At 42.8% G+C, this 19,810-nt stretch overlaps 2 protein-coding genes across 2 annotated transcripts; both read left to right on the top strand.

The window, feature by feature from the left end:
- Nucleotides 1-3,049: 3,049 nt before the first annotated feature.
- On the top strand, nt 3,050-5,035 carry LOC146616671 (uncharacterized). Its single transcript, XM_085374990.1, has 3 exons — nt 3,050-3,515; nt 4,334-4,494; nt 4,691-5,035. The coding sequence occupies exons 1-3, from the start codon at nt 3,050-3,052 to the stop codon at nt 5,033-5,035; spliced, it is 972 nt and encodes a 323-aa protein (XP_085231116.1).
- A 1,156-nt stretch (nt 5,036-6,191) lies between these two features.
- On the top strand, nt 6,192-19,585 carry cfap65 (cilia and flagella associated protein 65). The gene is made up of 35 exons (XM_085374669.1): nt 6,192-6,213; nt 6,423-6,505; nt 7,439-7,626; nt 7,703-7,805; nt 8,016-8,182; nt 8,312-8,517; nt 8,860-8,996; nt 9,079-9,304; nt 9,439-9,707; nt 9,777-9,971; nt 10,059-10,270; nt 10,384-10,540; nt 10,679-10,798; nt 10,924-11,175; nt 11,268-11,407; nt 11,549-11,633; nt 11,734-11,880; nt 12,045-12,210; nt 12,298-12,426; nt 12,541-12,754; nt 12,968-13,096; nt 13,256-13,346; nt 13,453-13,538; nt 13,665-13,731; nt 14,196-14,306; nt 14,396-14,587; nt 15,216-15,374; nt 15,458-15,619; nt 17,372-17,488; nt 18,156-18,290; nt 18,371-18,421; nt 18,514-18,731; nt 18,825-18,941; nt 19,058-19,426; nt 19,537-19,585. The coding sequence occupies exons 1-35, from the start codon at nt 6,192-6,194 to the stop codon at nt 19,583-19,585; spliced, it is 5,271 nt and encodes a 1,756-aa protein (XP_085230795.1).
- The last annotated feature ends 225 nt before the right edge of the window (nt 19,586-19,810 follow it).

Here is a 19,810-nt window from a genome sequence, read left to right as displayed (position 1 = left end):
CTGCACAGAGTCTGTCCTTTGCAAAGTCATGAGAGTCACGAGATGATGTGCATAATTTCCACCCACATTGTAGCCAAATGTGGGTGGAAATTATTATTTTTTTAAATTGCACAAATTCTATTAGAGGTTCACTGCTGCACTAGACCCCGTTTAACAAACAGGTTCTTGGCATAAAATAAGTGAAATAAAATCGGCTCTGCCTCTGCACTTCAAGAATGGGGTAACCTTTTTGCCATTTAACTATAGAGGTCTGACAGAATCGCCCACCTTCTTTACATTTGTGTATGAAAAGAGGCGACATAAACGCTTCTTTTACAGCTGAGGGTAGAGGGGAGCGATGGGCTGGCTTGTTTTTCTATTCTGTGGCTTGCTCTTATCCATTATAACTCTGTGATCTGCATTGTTGCTCTTGTCAGACCAGTGTGTGTGTGTGCATGATAGAAAGACAACAAGAAAGGGAGGTTAAATAAAATGCATTAAATTGTAAATCATTTAATTTAAATCAAGGATTTTAACATGAATGGAAGAGCAGCCATCCTTCTGAAAGAATAAACATCTGCTCTGCTTCTTTCCTTCAGTTTCTTTTGTGTTAAATTGGACCAAGAAGGACAACTTTTTTGCCAGGAGAGAACACATTCCTCCTTAAATGTAATGAAGACAACCCAAAAGCCTACATCACAGCCTTTCACCTTAAAAACTCTTCTCCCCCCTGAACCGACGTCCTGTGTTAACTCTTAAATTTCAGTCATGTCTTCTAACAACACGTATCTGAAAACTGAACAACGACAAAAAGTTTGCAGCCCACTTAAAACCCTCACTCCTGATTTCCGCTGTTATAGCTGAAGATGAGTGAATGTGGTTGATGAATAATGTCTCCGTTTAACAAAAACAGATGTAGAACGATATCTTATAACAGGCCATCTCTGCTGTGCAATGAACAGAAACCATCTATGCACAGATGTTATATGAAAACAAAGACTTTTTTAAGGATGATTAAAATGGCAGTCTAATGACCATAAATCACAATTCTAATATATTACCAAACACGCTGTTTCTATTTGGTGTTAAATTTTAAATATCAATGTCATCAGCCTACAGAACCTTATCTCAAAGGTTATGATATTTATGCTTGGCCATCAAGAAATGTTAGACAGACTGTATTTAATGGTGAGCTATATCCTCGCTCTGCCTTATCTAATGCCCGGAGAAGAGATCACAGGGTGGTAATTATTTTACAGTCGGTTTTTACAGCCTTGGATCTGTCCAACATCACAGTGATGTATCTGACCATCAAAGACACCGAGAACGAGTCGCCCATGCTATAACATAAAGCATTTACTTTATAACAAATACCCAAGAATTTGCAATCAAATTGCTTGCTCTTGTTAAAACAGGATACATAATAAATGTTATAGAATATATGATGAACATGTACGCTGCTTTGTGGACTCTTCCTGTTCATGCACAGTTTTGTGCAGCACGCTGATGGGTGCATTAGCCATGGATAAGACACCTTGCTGTGCCCATGCTTTAATATTTGATCAGTGATGTAAGTTATAATAATTACACAACATTAACTCCTACTATACGCACAGCTCTTCCAGTCAAAGGAGGCGGCTGATAATTTACTCAAATATATATATGTATATGTAACGTTCCAGCACACACATGCAACTTTTACTTTAAACACGTAGGCTGTTTCTCTTAAATGCTGTGTGCTCAGTTCAGCAGGTGTTGGTGTATTTGTCTTGGACATGAGAACAGTTTGTTTTCCCAGGTCAATGACTGTCTCTTATCAATCCTGTAAAGTCCAGCAGGAAATCACACCTGGTGACTGTGGAAAATAGTCTATATAGATGAAGGCTGAACCCTTTAAGCGACGCTTAATTGCTCAGTTTCAGCCTCTAATTAAGATATTGTCTGTCTGTTTGTCTGCGACACGTAGGAATCAGTTTAGGTTGAAGGGAAGATCTCCTGGAAAACTATAACTACTTACATGCCGTCCTCTTTTGTGCACATTAATATATAAAATATACTACTGCATGCAATAGACGAAGAAGAAAACTGTCTTCCCTTTCCAAATCTTGGTTGCATGCACCGTGTGTATAATTGAAGAATAAATGCCAACTACTACATGTTTTTTGTCACCTGTGTCTACTTTGCCGGTGTGGTTCTAATCTACAGGAGGGGAAAACAAAGAAAAGTTTGCTTTCTCTCAGTTTACTGCCCTTTTATGTGCTCAGTAGTGTGGTGATGACGATAATCATGGAAGCGGCTGCTGATAAGAACAGTTGGGTTTCTGTCAACCTTAGCAGGCTATAAAGTTTAATCAAGAGTTAGCTGTAAAATGATTAATTTTTGTCATAACTCTAAGTAAGATTACAGCAATTAAGGCAATATAGTCGTCAAGAGTGTTTGCACCTCACACATGTTGGATGTGTAATATAATGAGTGTGTAAGAGGTTGTGTGAGAAAACTACACCTCGACTTCACCTGAAACAGGGTTAAAGATAGAGGACGCAGACATTTAAGGAAGAAGAAGTTCACATTATTAATCTTTCTTTCCTTTTTACAAAGTTCTCCTACACAGGTTAATCTTTTCTGCTTTGAGATTTATTGACGCGTAAATGGTTCTAACAGGGGCTTACAGGAAGCCATTTCTGTGACCTAGTTGTATGCATAAGAAGGACGAGATCAATTAACACCAGAAGAGTTTGTGAGTTCCTGCCCCTGTGCTTCTGCAGAGCTCTGGCCAATCACAACAAAGCAGACTTTGTCGTGCGCTTGGGTTCGAGTAATTTTTGCGCTCACTGTCGGAGCGGTGAAGTGTTTTTTACACGCAGAGTTCGTGCAGTGGGTCAGAAAAAAGGCATTTCTTCCGTGAGTGGGAATGACAAGCTTAACCCGTGTATCAAGACCTTAGGGAAACATCGAAAGTTCATCAGAAGAGTTTATTTCATTATTGAAGTTTAGGTTCGGGTTTTAAAAACAACAAAAACGCTTCACACGAAATAACATCAACTGTTCAGAGGACACATCTCGAGTCAGAATGACAGCCAACATGGAGAAATCCAAAAACTTTCGAATTGATGCGCTGCTGGCGCACGACGTGGACCAGAGGACGGACACGGACAGTGCGTCCCCCGGGCTGTATCACAGCAGGAGCCCCGGAGACAGCCCGCTGTCGACCGGCGGCTCAGAGACGCCCTCCTCCCCTCATCCAAACTCCTCAAACTCGTCTCCGGCGCAGTCTGAAGTCCTCTCCAAGTCTCATCTCTTCAACCTGTCCCAGTCGGCATTCCCTGCCCTGCATCAGGTGGGTCTCATCGGAATGCACCCGAGCTCTGTGTATCCCGTGGCGGCCCTCGGAGGCCAGCACACCGCCTTCATGTACCCCGGCTTCACGCAGCTGGTCCATCCGTATCCGGAGCAGCTGAAGGGGGTCACCGGGACGCTCCCACTGGAGCCTTGGATCAGAGCCGGGATAATGATGCCCAGACTCAGAGAGTATAACGGTGAGTTTGCGTGTTTGTTTCCACAGATTTGCATTTTTCTCGCCTATAAACTTTATCATTGTTATTTTCGTACATGGTAAGAATTTTTCAACATCTTAATTTTTGGATCAAAGTTTTTGAATATTTAATAAAACTTGTTATAACATTCTTCTGCTTGGTATTAACATTTAAATAATAATTTAATAGTTGCAGTGTTTCTTTGTTGATCACGTATTTGGCCAGTGTGTTAATTTATGTAGAACAATAAAGCACTTCATAAATTGATTCTATATTTTTTCTTTAGTTATTGATTGTTTGGTGCACAGCTGCATGTGTTTTTCTCTGAGGTCGTTTATTGTAAAGATCACTATTACCTGTGTGTTCGTATTGAAAGTGCTTTGACATTGAGAAGCTGTAGTTTAAGGACGATTTATGTCATACAAATAACATGCACTGTTTATGGTAAAGGTAACACCTGATACAGACCTCAGTCAACTGATCACACTTATAGTGTTTTCATTAAGGTAATGGACCCCTGTGATGGTTTATTACTCCTCTGCAGCAATCCTGTTATCATGACCCTCCATCAAAGCAATAACTGTTAACTGACAGAAACACTGTGACACAGGTCAGCCGTGGCAGCAATGAGAAACCAGGATTTGGGATTTTGTAATATTTCCTTTCCTCCTTAATCCCATTTATAGATTACCTTTGTGTAGGCCGCCATATGATTTGCTTCCTTACAGGCCTACCAGTCATAACAAGTGAAATATTTCCACTTGCAGAGACAAATTAATATCATTGATATGTCATAAATAATTTGTCTGGTTTCTCCTCAGCACCATCTCAGACAGGTTTGTTGGGGAAGTGTCGGAGGCCCAGAACAGCTTTCACCAGTCGGCAGCTGCTGGAACTGGAAAACCAGTTCAAGCTCAACAAGTACCTATCCAGGCCTAAACGGTTTGAAGTGGCCACCTCGCTCATGCTAACAGAGACTCAGGTTAGACGCTGACAAAGTTAGTGAATGACCATATAAGCCAACAATGGCTATTTTTTGTGTGTAACATTAACAGCTCCCTGGTGTTTGATTTTTACTACATTCTTGTCAGCATTTCATATACCAACTTCATTTATTCTCAGTTCAGCCAGCTACATTACTAAATAGTCCAAACTGTGATGATTCCTGCCATTTCCAGGTTAAGATCTGGTTCCAGAACAGGCGGATGAAGTGGAAGAGAAGTCGCAAAACTAGGGAACAAGTAACTCCAAGCAGCCTCGCGGACAGAGAAAGAAGCGGGATGGATTTGAAGAGTATGAAACGTCACGGTGGCTCTCGCACCTTGAGCCTAGAGGATGAGGAGGAGATAGCAGGGGAACACGAGGATGAGAAAGAGCAGATAAAAGAGCTGAGAGAAAGTTCCTTTGGCTCTGTTGGGTTCACGAGGCATTCAGGAGGAGAAATGGCAAACTACAACTCTTACTCAGAGGAGGAGACTGAGGAGGGAGGCCCAGGAACAAAAACTGGGGCTTTCCCATCATAAACTCGTCCATGTTTTTATTATATGTCTTCTTATGCTCATTATTATTAAAATAGTAATGCCATTGCAATCCTGTGCACGAAGACGGTGGAATGAAAACAACGTTTTGTTAAAAGTTTTGCTTGGTTAGTTTGTTTTTTAACAGCCTGGATCATAGTGCTAAACCAACTCCAAACATCTCAGTCTGTTATTAATATTACATGAAATCAGAACTGTTCAATTGTTATGTACCTGAACATTTAATGCTTTAATAGCCAGCTATCCATCCATGAGTTATGACTTTAAAATCAACAAATAATTCAGACTTTTTGAATTTATCTTTATGACTTAAAGCCCACTTCCCTGTCCTGCCACCTGCAATAAACACATTTATCTTTGTACGCGCATGCAATTAAACTACATGAACGAGTGATAATGGCACTTTCATAGAAGGTAGTAGACAATGAGACAGACATAAAATAAAACTAATGGTGTCAGTGTGGATGGTAATATTATCCAGGTTTCCTGGTCCGTTACAATACGTGATTTACGTGAACTCAGCTGATGTTTCAGGGCATTATAAACACATAACAGGCACACTGTTGTGTTGCTACTGTATTTCCTTTTAGGAATTTAGTTTGTTTTATGATATTGAATGCTTTCCCTTTGTTTTAGTTTCTTGGAAATGCTTGTATTTAGTTAAAGCCATGGACTCAGTGAAATATCTGCATGCCTTGCTTTTCAAGTTTGCCTTCTCATCCCCCTTGTACTCTGTAAAAAATATATAATTTAACAGTTATAGAATTTAATATATTTCTTTTTTTTGCAATGCAGTGTCAGAGTTTTTGTTTGCTTGTTAATAAAATTTTCGAAATTACCTTAAATTCATGTGTTTTCAAGTTTGTTGAAAAAAAATGAGAAACTTTGGATTATGAATTATAATTAAAGTTCTATAATTTAATAAAGTAGACACAGTGTGGCTGAACCATTTAAAGGATGATTACCTGCTATAACCTAACATATCTCTGCATCCGCGTATTTACATACCGTAAAACTACGTCACAGCGTCACCACTCTGGTTACGTCCTCACGTAGCAGTTTGCAAATGACCCTTATCAGTCGCCGTAATTTCTTCTGGAGGCTTGTTGCTATGGAAACGACAACGCAACAACGCTGACCCATGTCTGTTCCCGGTGTTCCCGGTGTGTTCTTTCTTCTTCGTCTTCAATTTTGAGGCAAATAAAAAGTAGTTGAAGAGTTTGCTCCGCGTGTCGGTAAGGTGAGGTTGTTTTTTAGCCACCAACCAGTTCGTGTTACTGACCGTAAAATGTGTCTTAAACGGGAAAGAGCTACGTTACCATTCCCCGTGTTTCCTTCTGTGTCGAGGACTAAGCGTCTTCTTCCTTTACAGCCATGTTAGCGGAGACTCGGGGTCCTGACCCGCTGGTGTCTGCCGCTCCACGGGAGGCCTCCGTCACTGGCAACGATATCAAAGTAAAGTTTGGCATCATTGTTTTTTTCCTGTTTGAGATCTGTGAGAATAACCCTGTGCTGTGCTCACATTTACGAAACTGTGTTTGTTTAGTTTTGTTTACTTTATGTCAATAATGTAAACAGTATACAGAAAATAATCCAGTAAAAACTCTACAATGTCACAAAGTTATCAGTGTTTATTTATCCAGCTTCCCTGTTGATTTAAACCGCAATAACAGCAGTGAACACATTTCTAACTACACATAATACGTACGCTACATAAAATACAAATTATTCCCGTATTATCTTGTTTTCACAACTCCATAATTGTGCTCCACGCAGCAAAGCAAGTAGCAGCTAAAAACAGAAACACTGACTAAAATTCAACATCTTCCTCTCCTATCTGATGAAGATCATATCTTTATACTTCTTTTTGGTTAAATTTATGTTTGTTGCAAAAGTTGTTATTGTCCCAGACCTTTGAACAATAGCTTAAATAAGGTGAACATGGAGTGATGTGAAATCCTGCTCTGCTTTGTTTAGTGCTGCTTGTTGACACTGACGGAAGAATATATTTAACGTGTCCTTTCTAACTATCTATAATGTCTTTTTCTGTATCAACACCATCTATCTGGATCTTTATATTTGTATTTAATCCATTTACAACTAACATCATTAATCATAATTTGTTCTTATCAAGCCAAATCTTTAATTGAAATATACTGTGTGCAAAAAATGTTCACTGAATGACTTCATCCATTCCTATTGGTCAATGTAAAGTTTGTACAAAAATGTATCATTTTGAAGATATAGTTGCCTTTTCTCAAAGAGACATTGCTGTATGACTGTTTCAGGTCCACTATAAATGTTAAAGATTGTTTTGAATTTGGAATAAATGTTTTGTTTTTTGTGTTTTTCCAAAACTCACATCTCCTGTAACACCAAACCTGCCAGGATCCAGGGATTCCCCACAGGCAGAGGGTTGGGAAGTGTCAGCGACGAGCACCAAGCCAAAGAAACTGCTTCTTTGGAGTGGAAACGAGACCAGAGCTGGCCTGGGAGGACTGGGACCTGGGCAGAGAATTTACCAAGACATTAGTGTTAAAGAACGTCCACAACAAGCTAAAGAAGCTACACATAAGGTGTTTAATCTGCTCTGTGCAAAGCTAAGCTTTGTTTTATCCCTGCAGATAACACGTCCCTCGCTTCCCTTCACAGGCCTCCTGTGTCCAAGATTTTCTCCACCTTGGCTCCTCACATAGCTGTCATCAGCCCCGGGACTTCCTTCTCCATACAAGTCACCTTTAAACCTCTTCAAAGGGTAACACATGTTAAAATCAGACAGAATACTACTTGATCTTCACTGATTTTGAAATATGAAATGTACTAGTGCTTTCATGCTTATGCAGCAGTATCTCTGTAGTCAGTAACCTTACATGATACAAACTGATGTATAGAGAGCAGGTAAATATAAAAGTAATTTAACTGTTTCTGTCTTCTGCTTGTGTACTGCTGCGTGTGTCTGAGACAGTGTGAGTATGAGGACAGCATTGAATTTCAAGGGAAAGAAGGCAGCTTTCATGTATGCCTCCGTGCCGTCGTTCCCTCTCACACCCTGGAGGTTCCTGAGTCTGTGATGCTCCCGCTCTGTGCTGTTGAACACTCCACACACACTGATTTCCCATTAAAAAATGCCAGGTACACGGTTATGTCTCTGTGTGTATTTCATTTAACCTGTATGTGTGTTTTCTATGTTGGGAGGAAATAGAAAATAGAACGCTTGCTTTTATTTTACTTTAATCGCCTCTTTTTTATTTAATCCTGTAGTAAACTCCATACGTACTTCCAGTGGGAGTGTCCTGCACCATTCCAGCTCCGTCCAGAGCAGGGCCTGTTGAAACCCGGTCAGGAGTGTCACACCACAGTGGTCTTCCGGCCACAGGAGGCACTGGTGTACCAGCAGCAGGCTCTCTGCAGGTTTGGAGAGGAGGGCAAGCTCGAGAGCAGCTGCACTGTCCTCCTACAGGGACTAGGTACTGTAACTAGCAAACCAAAGATCTGACCACAGTGTCAGTGGGTAAGGGTTAGCGTGAGAAACTGTCATAACTGTCAGCCTCCTCACTGTCTCGTTTACTTGTACGTCATGACCAAAATATAAAATGATGGGCTTGGCCCACTCCCATAAAGATAACGTTTGCAACATCACACGATGAACGTAAAATACAAAAGGAGGAATAGAAAGTTAGCCTAAATACTGTTTTCCCTGTAAAATTCCACTCTAGGTATTTTTAGATCTACTTCAAATAGTCAAAAGCTGACACATCGGTCTTTCAAGCATCTGTTTTACCTGCGACTTTTTATCTTGCTTTTTTAAGCTAAATATCCACATCTACTGGTGAAAAATCCCAGCAGCAAAGGGGGAGAAGATAATGGTGGCCCACTGGTGGACTTTGGTCCTGTTGCTGTTGGCAAGAGTTTGCAGAAACACTTTGACATTTTTAACCCGTCTCCGGTGGGTGGTGCACATAGACACGTAAGTGCAAAAGTTCACGCTCGAAGCCTTCTCCCACACATCTTTGCATCCTTTCCTGCAGGTAACGGCGTCTTTTTCTCTGTCACGGCTGCCTGGTGGGGTGCCCTCGTTTGGATCAGAGTTCAGCTGTGATGCCACCCGTGGTAGGGTGGCTCCTGGTGGATCACGGCGGGTTTCAGTCACTTACTCCCCTGCTGTGGTGGATACTGTTTCAGTGGAGTACTTGTCTCTAAACTGCAAAGGCACGCTCAGTGAAAGTCTGCTCAAACTCTCTGGGCGTTGTATTGGTAAGAGGCCCAGACATGAAGGAAAACTCAGTTTCTCTGTAGCTTTAGTAAAGCACATGTACACTCCCAAGAAAGTTGTATTTTCAAATAATAAAAGGAAGATAGTTTATAACCCAGATAATCTCCTTTTGCAGGTCCCAAAGTTGCCTTGTCTTCCTCTGTGGTGGATTTTGAATGTGTTGAAGCAGGAGGATCAGTTGTACGGACGGTGGAGCTCGTTAATGCTTCCACTGCTGAGGCTTTCTACCAGTGGGATATTGACTGTAGTGGGAACAGTGTGTTTAGTATCCTACCAGCAAGTGGCGCTGTTCTCCCACATAGTCACACCAGAGTGAAGGCAGCCTACAGGCCCACACAGCCTAATGCACACTACAGGAGAGTGGCATGTCTCGTACTGGACGGGGTAGGACATGTTAAACACGGCACGGAGACAAGCATTTCTACCTATGTGCTTACATAATGTCTCTTTTAGGAGCCGGTGTTTCTTGACCTGATTGGTACCTGCCACTCAGGGCACCAGAAACCTGCCATACTAAAACCTGAACACTTGGTTCTGCACACGCTTCAGCAGGACTGCAGACAGAATTCACCACATGCCCCGGCAGCCCTGCGGGGAGGTCATAAAATAGAGTCTGACCAGAAAGGGCTGCACTCCCCTGTGGAGGGGGTATGCTTCCATTTTCACATTTCTGTATTTAAATTTCAGCGAAGGCTTAGACTTGCCTCTCTGACTCGTTGTCTGTGTCATTTACAGCAGTTCATGTCAGCCACCGCCGTGGAAGACTTTTACCGGGCCTGCTTGGGGCACACGGATCCTCTCTGTTTGAAATCTTCATTGCCATTGCTACGTGTATCTGTGGCCCCGACTGAACTGCTGTTTAATCACAAGCATACATCCTCTTCATCTCCTTCATCTGCTTTTACGCAGTCGGTCTCTATCACAAACCACACCAGGAGGAAACTCAGGTACGTCTTCGTGTCCTGCAGCGTGGCTTCTTTTGATGTTTTTGTTTTTCTGTCTGAAATCTACCTTTAATTTCTGACCGCTGATGCTTATATTTCATGTATTTCCCTTCAAGTCTCGTTTGGACTGCCGCCCAAGAGTCTCCATTCTCCATCGCTCCATCATCTTGTGACTTGGCTCCACTTAAGTCCACCTTGTTCAGAGTGACGTACGCGCCCAAGCAGCTCAATACTCTGCACGGAGCACAACTTGAGTGCTTTGCATACGATAAGGTATTATTATTTTATACACTGCAGTAAACTGTGCATTACAACAGGCAGCGGTGCTTTTTTGACTTAGTATAACCTGGTCTTAAACAGTCACATGCTTTCAAACCTATGCTGTCAATCATGCGTCTTTGGACTCTGCAGCACAGTCCAGACACAGGTGTGTGTCCGCCTTGGTGTGTGACCATCAGAGTCATTGGCCACTCCTTTCAGCCAGGCAAAGAACACTTCACTCCACGCTGCTCCGTAAATCCCCCTCACGTGGTAAGAACAAAAAAGATGCACTTTCTTCAAATCCCAACTCATGAGGAAAATCTTTAAGATAATAAATCAAATATTCCTTCTTAGAAACAACATCTGGAGCTTGCTGAATGATTTTGTTCTACTAGGTGTTTCCAGCCCTCAGTGTCATTTCCTATCGGACAGTCCTGCTTCACAATGTTGGAGACTGGCCGCTCACTTTCTGTTTGGAGCGCAGCTCAAACCCTGCCCTGGCAGAATCGGCGTTTGTAGTTCCAAGCTGTGGTTTGATCCAGCCAGGAGATCACCAGATCCTGTCCCTCAGAGCAGTGCCAGCAGAGGATAGTTCTGACCAGGGGTTTAAATTACACCTGCAGCTCAATGCATCTAAACTCACAAAGGTGCGGCCCTGCACGAGAGCGTCAGTCAACAGTCACTCACGTTTTTACGTTATTTTTATTTTACTGTCTGTTAATGTCTCTTTCTTCTTCAGGAACTGACAGTTGTCAGTGTGGTGGAAAAGCTGTGTGTGTCTCTGGAAGGAGGCAGCACTTTATATTTCCAGCCAACAGCAGTGGGCTCGCAGGCCCAGCGCACCCATCACATCAGGAACCGAAGCCTGTTGCCAGTGAGGTCGGCTGCCTGATTTGTTTCTGCGATCTTATTCTGGTCGTGTTTTCCGACATTTTTCAGTGTATTGTTTGTAGTCTGGACTTACCTCAGGATCATTCATCTTGTCTACAGCTGGCTTTCTCTGATTTCCTTTCATGATAGATTCCAGTGGAGCATTCCAGAGCCAGACCAGGAGCTTATCTCTGTCAAACCAGATGCTGGTGAACTGCATCCCAATGAGTGCTGTGTGAGAGACTGAGAGAGGAGTGCACACTGCACATTTATGTAGACAGTAACTGTGGAACTGTGGAAAAAAAAGCTGTTTAATTTGTTTATTTTTACTACAGATGCAGACGTGGACCTTCAGTCCGCTGGCAGAGAACGCATACACACTAGAACCTACTCTAACCTACTGGCCTGTCCAGTCACATGGATCCATCAAGTCACACCTCACCCTTGTAGTGGAGGGAGTGGGATCCAGGGGCTGGATAGAGGTGGAACTATTCATGTGTTTGAGTGATTTCAATATGTACACATGCTTGTTTTTGTTTTTTGTGAGTCAGTTATAACCGTAGACAAATATTGCAAGAAAATTCAAGCAATCATTTCCTGTAGCTTTGGAACAGCAGCAGATCTTTAGAGGTGCCTTCCTTCCCAGGCAGAGAAATCCATCCTTGATGTGGGAGAGACTTTGGTTGGAAGCTGTCGAACTGTTGAGATTCCTGTAGTAAACAAGAGCCCCTGTCCAGTCTCCTTCGGCCTCTCTGTGCAGCAGATACTTCTGGATGATGAACATCACTCTGACTCTGCAGCTCAGCCAAGTGGTATCTCGTTTTGTGATACACGTATACGTTCATCTGCACTCTGTACTTTTTGATTCTACTAGTGAGACTGAATCTGTGTCCTTTTAGCCCTACAGCTGGACTTGGAGAGGGGAACTGTTGCCTCTCACTCCACCAAGGTGGTCCGATCCACAATCAGACCGAACAGGCAAGCCGAGTACCTCTGGACCATCACATATACAACTCTGAATGCCAGTGGTAGAAAACATACACACTCCATACGCTTAAATGTTTACTGCAATTTAACTCCAAGTCATTATTAAGCAACACTGCCTGTTTTATCCTGCTCTCCCTGTCTCTCTCTCTCTCCAGGATGTGTGATGTCATCTCCCCAAGCGCTTTGTGAAGTGCGAGCTAGGGGTGTGTTTCCCACCCTGCAGGCGATGGATGCGTGGAGCTGTGGCTGTGTGGGTAGACTCAGCAAGACACACATATGGAAACTCTTCTCACTGGACTGTCTCAACGACCAGCTGCTGTCCAACCCGTCCTCTGAAGAACTGACCTTTCAGACTCCCACCAGGCACAGGTCAGCATCTGAAACAAGCAAAAAAACTAAACAAAACAGAAACGTAACCCTGGAATAATTAAAGTTTTTTGGTATTTATGGTAATTTTTTGTACTTGAATTATTTTGTATTTGTTGTAGAACAGTTTGTAATTCCTGAACGACAAACAGTCATTTTAAACCTGCAGTGTCTGGGTGTGGTGCGCACCACCCTGTTGTCTCCATCTGTCTCTAGACTGCACACAAGTCCTTCCATCTTCACCAAAACCATGCTGGATTTCAACTTTGGTTCGGCTCCTGTTGATTCAGATCCTTCAGACCTTATGTTGATGCTTCACAACCCTGGGTGTATTCCTGTACACTGGTATGTAAATATCATGCCATAAAGTATACTATTATTACAGACCAGTCTGCTCTATGCACCCTGTCATTTTTCATTTTTGTTGTTGAAAGTAGAGCGTATGTGATGGTTTGAAGGTAAATTCTACCATCTGCTGATAGTTGTCTTCTTCTTTGATATTAGGGCCTTCTTGTTTCCAGAGGATCAACAGATAGAGTTGGAGTACTGGGCAGTGACGGGAGAGTTCAGTAACACAGAGCTGTCCCAAATGAAGGTCTTACTTTTTTGTATCTTTTGTTTATTCCATTTTGCAAGAAAAAATATCAATATTATGATAAGACAGAGATAAAAACAAAAGTAATGTTTCATGTTTTTCACAGGTTCAGGACAACCAATTGTTCAGTGTTTCACCTCGCGCTGGAACTTTGCTCCCAGGCCAGAAGAGGGCAGTACACTTCAGCTACAGGTCAGAGATCATGACTGCACATGTCCCATAATCATTACACACTGACTAAAATCTGAAGCAAATTAATTTATTAACCAATGAACTAATAAACTGATACCAAAACATTCAAAACGTTGTCGTTCACAGTCACGTCTTTGTTGGGACGGATCACTTTCCTGTTGTGTTCAAGCTCTCATATGGCAGAGAAATCTTGGTGAGGCTTTTAAAAACTTTATATTTACGCAGGTCTGACAGTGCAGTAAAAATAAGTCACCTGACAGTTTTGGTAGTGTCAAAGGTAAGCTAGCTTTGTGCTCCTTTTACATTTTTGACCTTTTTTTGTGATGCTATGTCAGATTAATGAATGAGGGGCATGACAAACAGATATTTATGAAGTCAAAGAATCCAGTTTTATTTATATAGCACCAAATTGCAACAGCAGTCGCTTCATGGCACTTTATTTTGAAAAATAAAGACCCCACAGTTATACGGAGAAAACCCAACAATCAAACAACCCCCTACGAGCAAGCACTCGGCATTCTGTAAGAAACATTTTTAACTTATTCATGTGACAGTTCACATTTTAAGGGATGATGTACTTTCTTTTAACATCAGCACATTCGCTGCATTCGATTGTTTTCATTGTCTTTGTGTACATTTCATGTATTCTGTGTGCAGCTGAACTTTCAGGGGGCGACGGTAGAGAGGGATCAGCCACATCTCCACTTTGACTCCCACCAACACTTCTTCACCTCCGTAACTATTGGAGACTGCAGTCCTCCAAAGCAGGTGTGTCTCTGCAAGTGTGTGCAGCGAGAGGATGTTTACAGCCCAACGCTTGGAACGAAAAGATTTGTGATTGTTTGTTTACCACGCAGGTGTATGAATTACACAATGGTGGGGCAGTGCCAGTGTGCTATGAAGTGGACACAGCTGTGTTGTCACAGCTTCAAGCTGACAACTTTGACCATCCAGTGCTGCGCTGCCTCAATCCACAAGGAGAAATTCCTCCAGGGAAAACTGCAAAGCTGGAATGGATCTTCTCACCGTTGGAGGCGAAGACGTATCACGTACGACATCATACTCTGCACATCTTTCCCTGTCGTCAGGATATTTACACAACCCGATTCCAGAGAAGTTGGGATGCTGTTTAACCTCCTAAGACCCGAACTCTTCCACGGCAGCATTTTTAATTTCTCTTTGATATTTGGGGCGATTGGGGCCCGATGAATGTAAAAACAAAGAATTACCAGATGTTTTTTACCTTATTTTTGTTTTTATGAAAAATCAGAGCCACATATGAGGATATTAGTTTAAAACTTTGATAGAACAGTAGCAGTATAATGTCCTCGTAAGTGGATATCAGGCCCTTGTAGAGCAGAATTGAGTATTTTGGTCTAAATAACCCAAAATGTGATGTCCACGTATGTGGACGCAGGTCCTAGGAGGTTAAAAATGTAAATAAAAGCAGAATTTATTGGTTTGCATATATACATGTATGTATTTATTTATTTAGAGTTTATGAGATTCTGTTTTTATTTACATTTTGTCTTTTTTGGAACTGGGTTTGAATTGTGTTTTGTACTTCACCAGCTGGCATTGTTATCATTTAGGTAATAATCATTTAGAAATCAAGAGGAATTAGAAAGATAACAGATCAGTAACGATAAACACACTCTGTCGTTTCTGTATCCCCAGGTAGATGTTCCTATCCACATCGGAGGTAGTGACTCAGCGGTCGTGAGGTTTGAGGGACGTGGGCTTAGCAGCCTTACACAAGACTCCTCAAACCACTGTAACAGCAGTGACTGTCAAGCTTTTGTACCCAGTGTTACGAGGGTGCCCTTCCCAGGACAGGTGAGACTACGTTCATTTGAATCTTTTTTGTGTATCATTCAAATATTATTTTCATTGAATTCTAACATGTTTGCTTTATGCAGGTGTTGTTCCTGTCTGAGGACAGCATCTTTCTAGGTGACATCCCTGTGTGCTCACAGTCTTCGAGAATCTTCTTCCTCACCAACGTGTCTTGCGCAGACACCGCCCACTATGAATGGGACCTGCCCCAACACACCAACCAGCAGGAAGAGGAAGGTGCAAAGGTAGCCAAAAAAAACATAGATCCGCCCTCTTTGTGTGGCTCTGTTTGACTGTCACGGATCACACAAACACGGCTTGTACAGTGGGGCAAAAAAGTATTTAGTCAGCCAGCGATTGTGCAAGTTCCCCCACCTAAAATGATGACAGAGGTCAGTAATTTGCACCAGAGGTACACTTCAACTGTGAGAGACAGAATGTGAAAAAAAAATCCATGAATCCACATGGTAGGATTTGTAAAGAATTTATTGGTAAATCAGGGTGGAAAATAAGTATTTGGTCAATAACAAAAATACAACTCAATACTTTGTAACATAACCTTTGTTGGCAATAACAGAGGTCAAACGTTTACTATAGGTCTTTACCAGGTTTGCACACACAGTAGCTGGTATTTTGGCCCATTCCTCCATGCAGATCTTCTCGAGAGCAGTGATGTTTTGGGGCTGTCGCCGAGCAACACGGACTTTCAACTCCCGCCACAGATTTTCTATGGGGTTGAGGTCTGGAGACTGGCTAGGCCACTCCAGGACTTTCAAATGCTTCTTACGGAGCCACTCCTTTGTTGCCCGGGCGGTGTGTTTTGGATCATTGTCATGTTGGAAGACCCAGCCTCGTTTCATCTTCAAAGTTCTCACTGATGGAAGGAGGTTTTGGCTCAAAATCTCACGATACATGGCCCCATTCATTCTGTCCTTAACACGGATCAGTCGTCCTGTCCCCTTGGCAGAAAAACAGCCCCATAGCATGATGTTTCCACCCCCATGCTTCACAGTAGGTATGGTGTTCTTGGGATGCAACTCAGTATTCTTCTTCCTCCAAACACGACGAGTTGAGTTTATACCAAAAAGTTCTACTTTGGTTTCATCTGACCACATGACATTCTCCCAATCCTCTGCTGTATCATCCATGTGCTCTCTGGCAAACTTCAGACGGGCCTGGACATGCACTGGCTTCAGCAGCGGAACACGTCTGGCACTGCGGGATTTGATTCCCTGCCGTTGTAGTGTGTTACTGATGGTGACCTTTGTTACTTTGGTCCCAGCTCTCTGCAGGTCATTCACCAGGTCCCCCCGTGTGGTTCTGGGATCTTTGCTCACCGTTCTCATGATCATTTTGACCCCACGGGATGAGATCTTGCGTGGAGCCCCAGATGGAGGGAGATTATCAGTGGTCTTGTATGTCTTCCATTTTCTGATGATTGCTCCCACAGTTGATTTTTTCACACCAAGCTGCTTGCCTATTGTAGATTCACTCTTCCCAGTCTGGTGCAGGTCTACAATACTTTTCCTGGTGTCCTTCGAAAGCTCTTTGGTCTTGGCCATGGCGGAGTTTGGAGTCTGACTGTTTGAGGCTGTGGACAGGTGTCTTTTATACAGATGATGAGTTCAAACAGGTGCCATTCATACAGGTAACGAGCGGGGGACAGAAAAGCTTCTTACAGAGGACGTTACAGGTCTGTGAGAGCCAGAGATTTTCCTTGTTTGAGGTGACCAAATACTTATTTTCCACCCTGATTTACGAATAAATTCTTTACAAATCCTACCATGTGGATTCATGGATTTTTTTTTCACATTCTGTCTCTCACAGTTGAAGTGTACCTCTGGTGCAAATTACTGACCTCTGTCATCATTTTAGGTGGGGGAACTTGCACAATCGGTGGCTGACTAAATACTTTTTTGCCCCACTGTATTCATTGTTGTACAAGCCATTATTTTATTCTCTTTCTCACGTTGATGAGCGTTGATGTGCTGTGTCAGGTTGTGCAGATCCACCCAGACCGAGGTCGTCTTCGTCCGGGGGAGTGTGCCCTTTGTGTCCTCACCTTCACTTCTACTGATTACCCCACAGTTCATCAGCTGGATGTCGTCTGTCAGGTAACACAGACGCATCATCGTAAAGTTTAGGTTTTGTTACAGGTGGCACAAAGGCCCAGTTCACACCACTGAGTCAGTACAATGAGGTCTTTGTCATGTTCCACAAACCATTTCTGTGCAGAAACTGCAGTGTGGTGTGGTGCATTATCGTTGTTTGCAGCAATGCTTACTGTTGCCCTAGGAAAGTCACAGGCCACCTTACCCACGCAGGGTCAGATGCATCTTCTCAGGGTTCTGTGCTTGGACCTCTCCTCCTTCCTTTATACATGTTACCCCTGCCACGTGTCACCTGCAGGCACGTTATGCAGACGACACGCAGCTCTATTTTCTTTTAACCCCACTGACATTCGTAAACTCAAAGCTTTGCCTGCTTTGATGCTGGATGGAATAGAACTTACTGCAGCTAAAATAAGTACAACAACAGAGCTCCTGTCTGTAAAGTTAATATGGTAAAAACCTCAGGGTCCTTTTTGAAAGCACCTCAGCAGGATTAAACATCTCACTTCAGACATCCAGTCTTGTTTTATGCAGCTCAGTTTTACCTAAAAGAAATGTTTTAAAAACATTTTATCCTTGTTCATCTTCTGTCTTGTGTTATAAATCAAGTTTTTTGTTATTATTTTTCTCATTTCCTTGAATTGTTGCGTCCTTTTCCTCTCTTCTCTAGGTTACTCTGGAAGCTGAACGTACTCGGTATAACGATGCTTTGCAGCGCTGGGAAGAAGAAAGAGAAAGACAAAAAAATGAATTTATAATCACGGACAAAAACATCACAGAGAGCCAAAGAGTTCTGATCGACGAGGTCTGACTTCAAAGACTAATTATTAAATTTTTTAAAATCATGTAGAAATCAAAAGTATTTCACTCCTTGTCTCGTCACAGACACTCCCAGCAGTTCCTGTAAGAAAAGGTCCGCCACTCAGAAAATATAAGGTGGTCTCTGTGATTTTATTATTAAAATAATTACGAGACTATAAAAGAACATGAAGCTTTTATTCTGACTTCACGTTCTCTTTCCACTCTAGACCCTTCCTCCCATCTGTGCCAGTGGTGTGTATGAAGCAGCCAGTGCAGGCACTAAGCTAAGAACGGCCGAGCTGCGGGAACAGCGACAGATAGCAAAAGTATGGAGGCGCCCCGACCCCCCCAGACCTGCTCTGCTGTATCTCAGGGTCACAGCACACTCCCATGACCTTATAGAGTACCTAAAGAACTGTCCTGATTACTTTAATAAGCATTATAGGTAAATCAGATACAGAATATGTTCAGTCCTTCATCCCTGAGCTTAACTGTAGATGCTGGAGCGATGACATGTCATTTCTCCTGCTGTTATTAGAAGCCTTCAGTCAGTTCAGATGCATCATCCTGAACCCACCGTCTCTACTGGGCTTCCTGCTCCAGCACACAGCCCCGACAAAGAGATCCTCTTCCACATACTCAGCTGTCTGCTACGGTACCGCCCACGTGTAGAGTAGACAGCCTGTCTTATGCATTTATTCTAATTTATAGATCGGTGATATTTAAGATGACAACACTGAAAATCAATCATGCATGTTCTTCGTATTTCAGCGACATACTCGATGACTCCGCCTTCATCCAGCGTCTGATTTCTTCGGCCTCCAAGCCCGACACCTACCGGCCCGCGGGATCGTCCTCTCCTGACAGATCATCGTTTCCATCCTCCTCCTGTCAGTGTTTGTGTCCCAGCTCTTCTCCCCCCGCCAGGCCGCAGACTCGGGCTCTGAGCAGGGCAGTGGGCAGCGAGGAGAGTGCAGGGTGCTCAGGAAACACGCCCCACACACGCGAACATGTGTCTGCTTTCATGAGTGAACTTGTTTTGATGAACACCCTCCAGAACCTGATGATGGAAGCTGTCAGAGGAGAGCTCGTCCTCACGGCGTGCCCCCGCTCTAATATCTTGCCACCTGTTAGTACCAGGTGAGTACAGACACACTCACATTAGCCTTCGCAGCGTTTCCTCTTTCTTTAGTTTGTTGCACGAGTCAGAAATGGACTCTAATTATTTGACGCATTGTTTGCTCCATTAGGAGGAGGACGCCCAAACCCCCGACCGGGGAGGAGAAAACTCACCTCTGACACGAATGAGATGCTGAACAACTACATGTGTCGTCAACAGTTGTGTATTATTTACATCTCGTGTGAATTTTATTCTGAAATCTCGATCATCTTCAGTCTGTGAGGCATTCTTGTTCTTCCCTATAAAAAGTCAAAATAACACACAGAAGCTAAGGACGAAGGTTAGAGCCGTACCGAGCGCCATTTAATATTTCTCTTACTATTACTCACATAAATAGAAAATAT

The sequence above is a fragment of the Diplotaxodon limnothrissa genome, linkage group LG16, assembly GCF_057381915.1.
Source record: "Diplotaxodon limnothrissa isolate DT_005_m linkage group LG16, D_limnothrissa_male_GT1.1, whole genome shotgun sequence".
Classification (NCBI taxonomy): domain Eukaryota; kingdom Metazoa; phylum Chordata; class Actinopteri; order Cichliformes; family Cichlidae; genus Diplotaxodon; species Diplotaxodon limnothrissa.
Note: the sequence above shows the minus strand (reverse complement) of the source record. Positions and strands in the feature narration are given on the sequence as shown.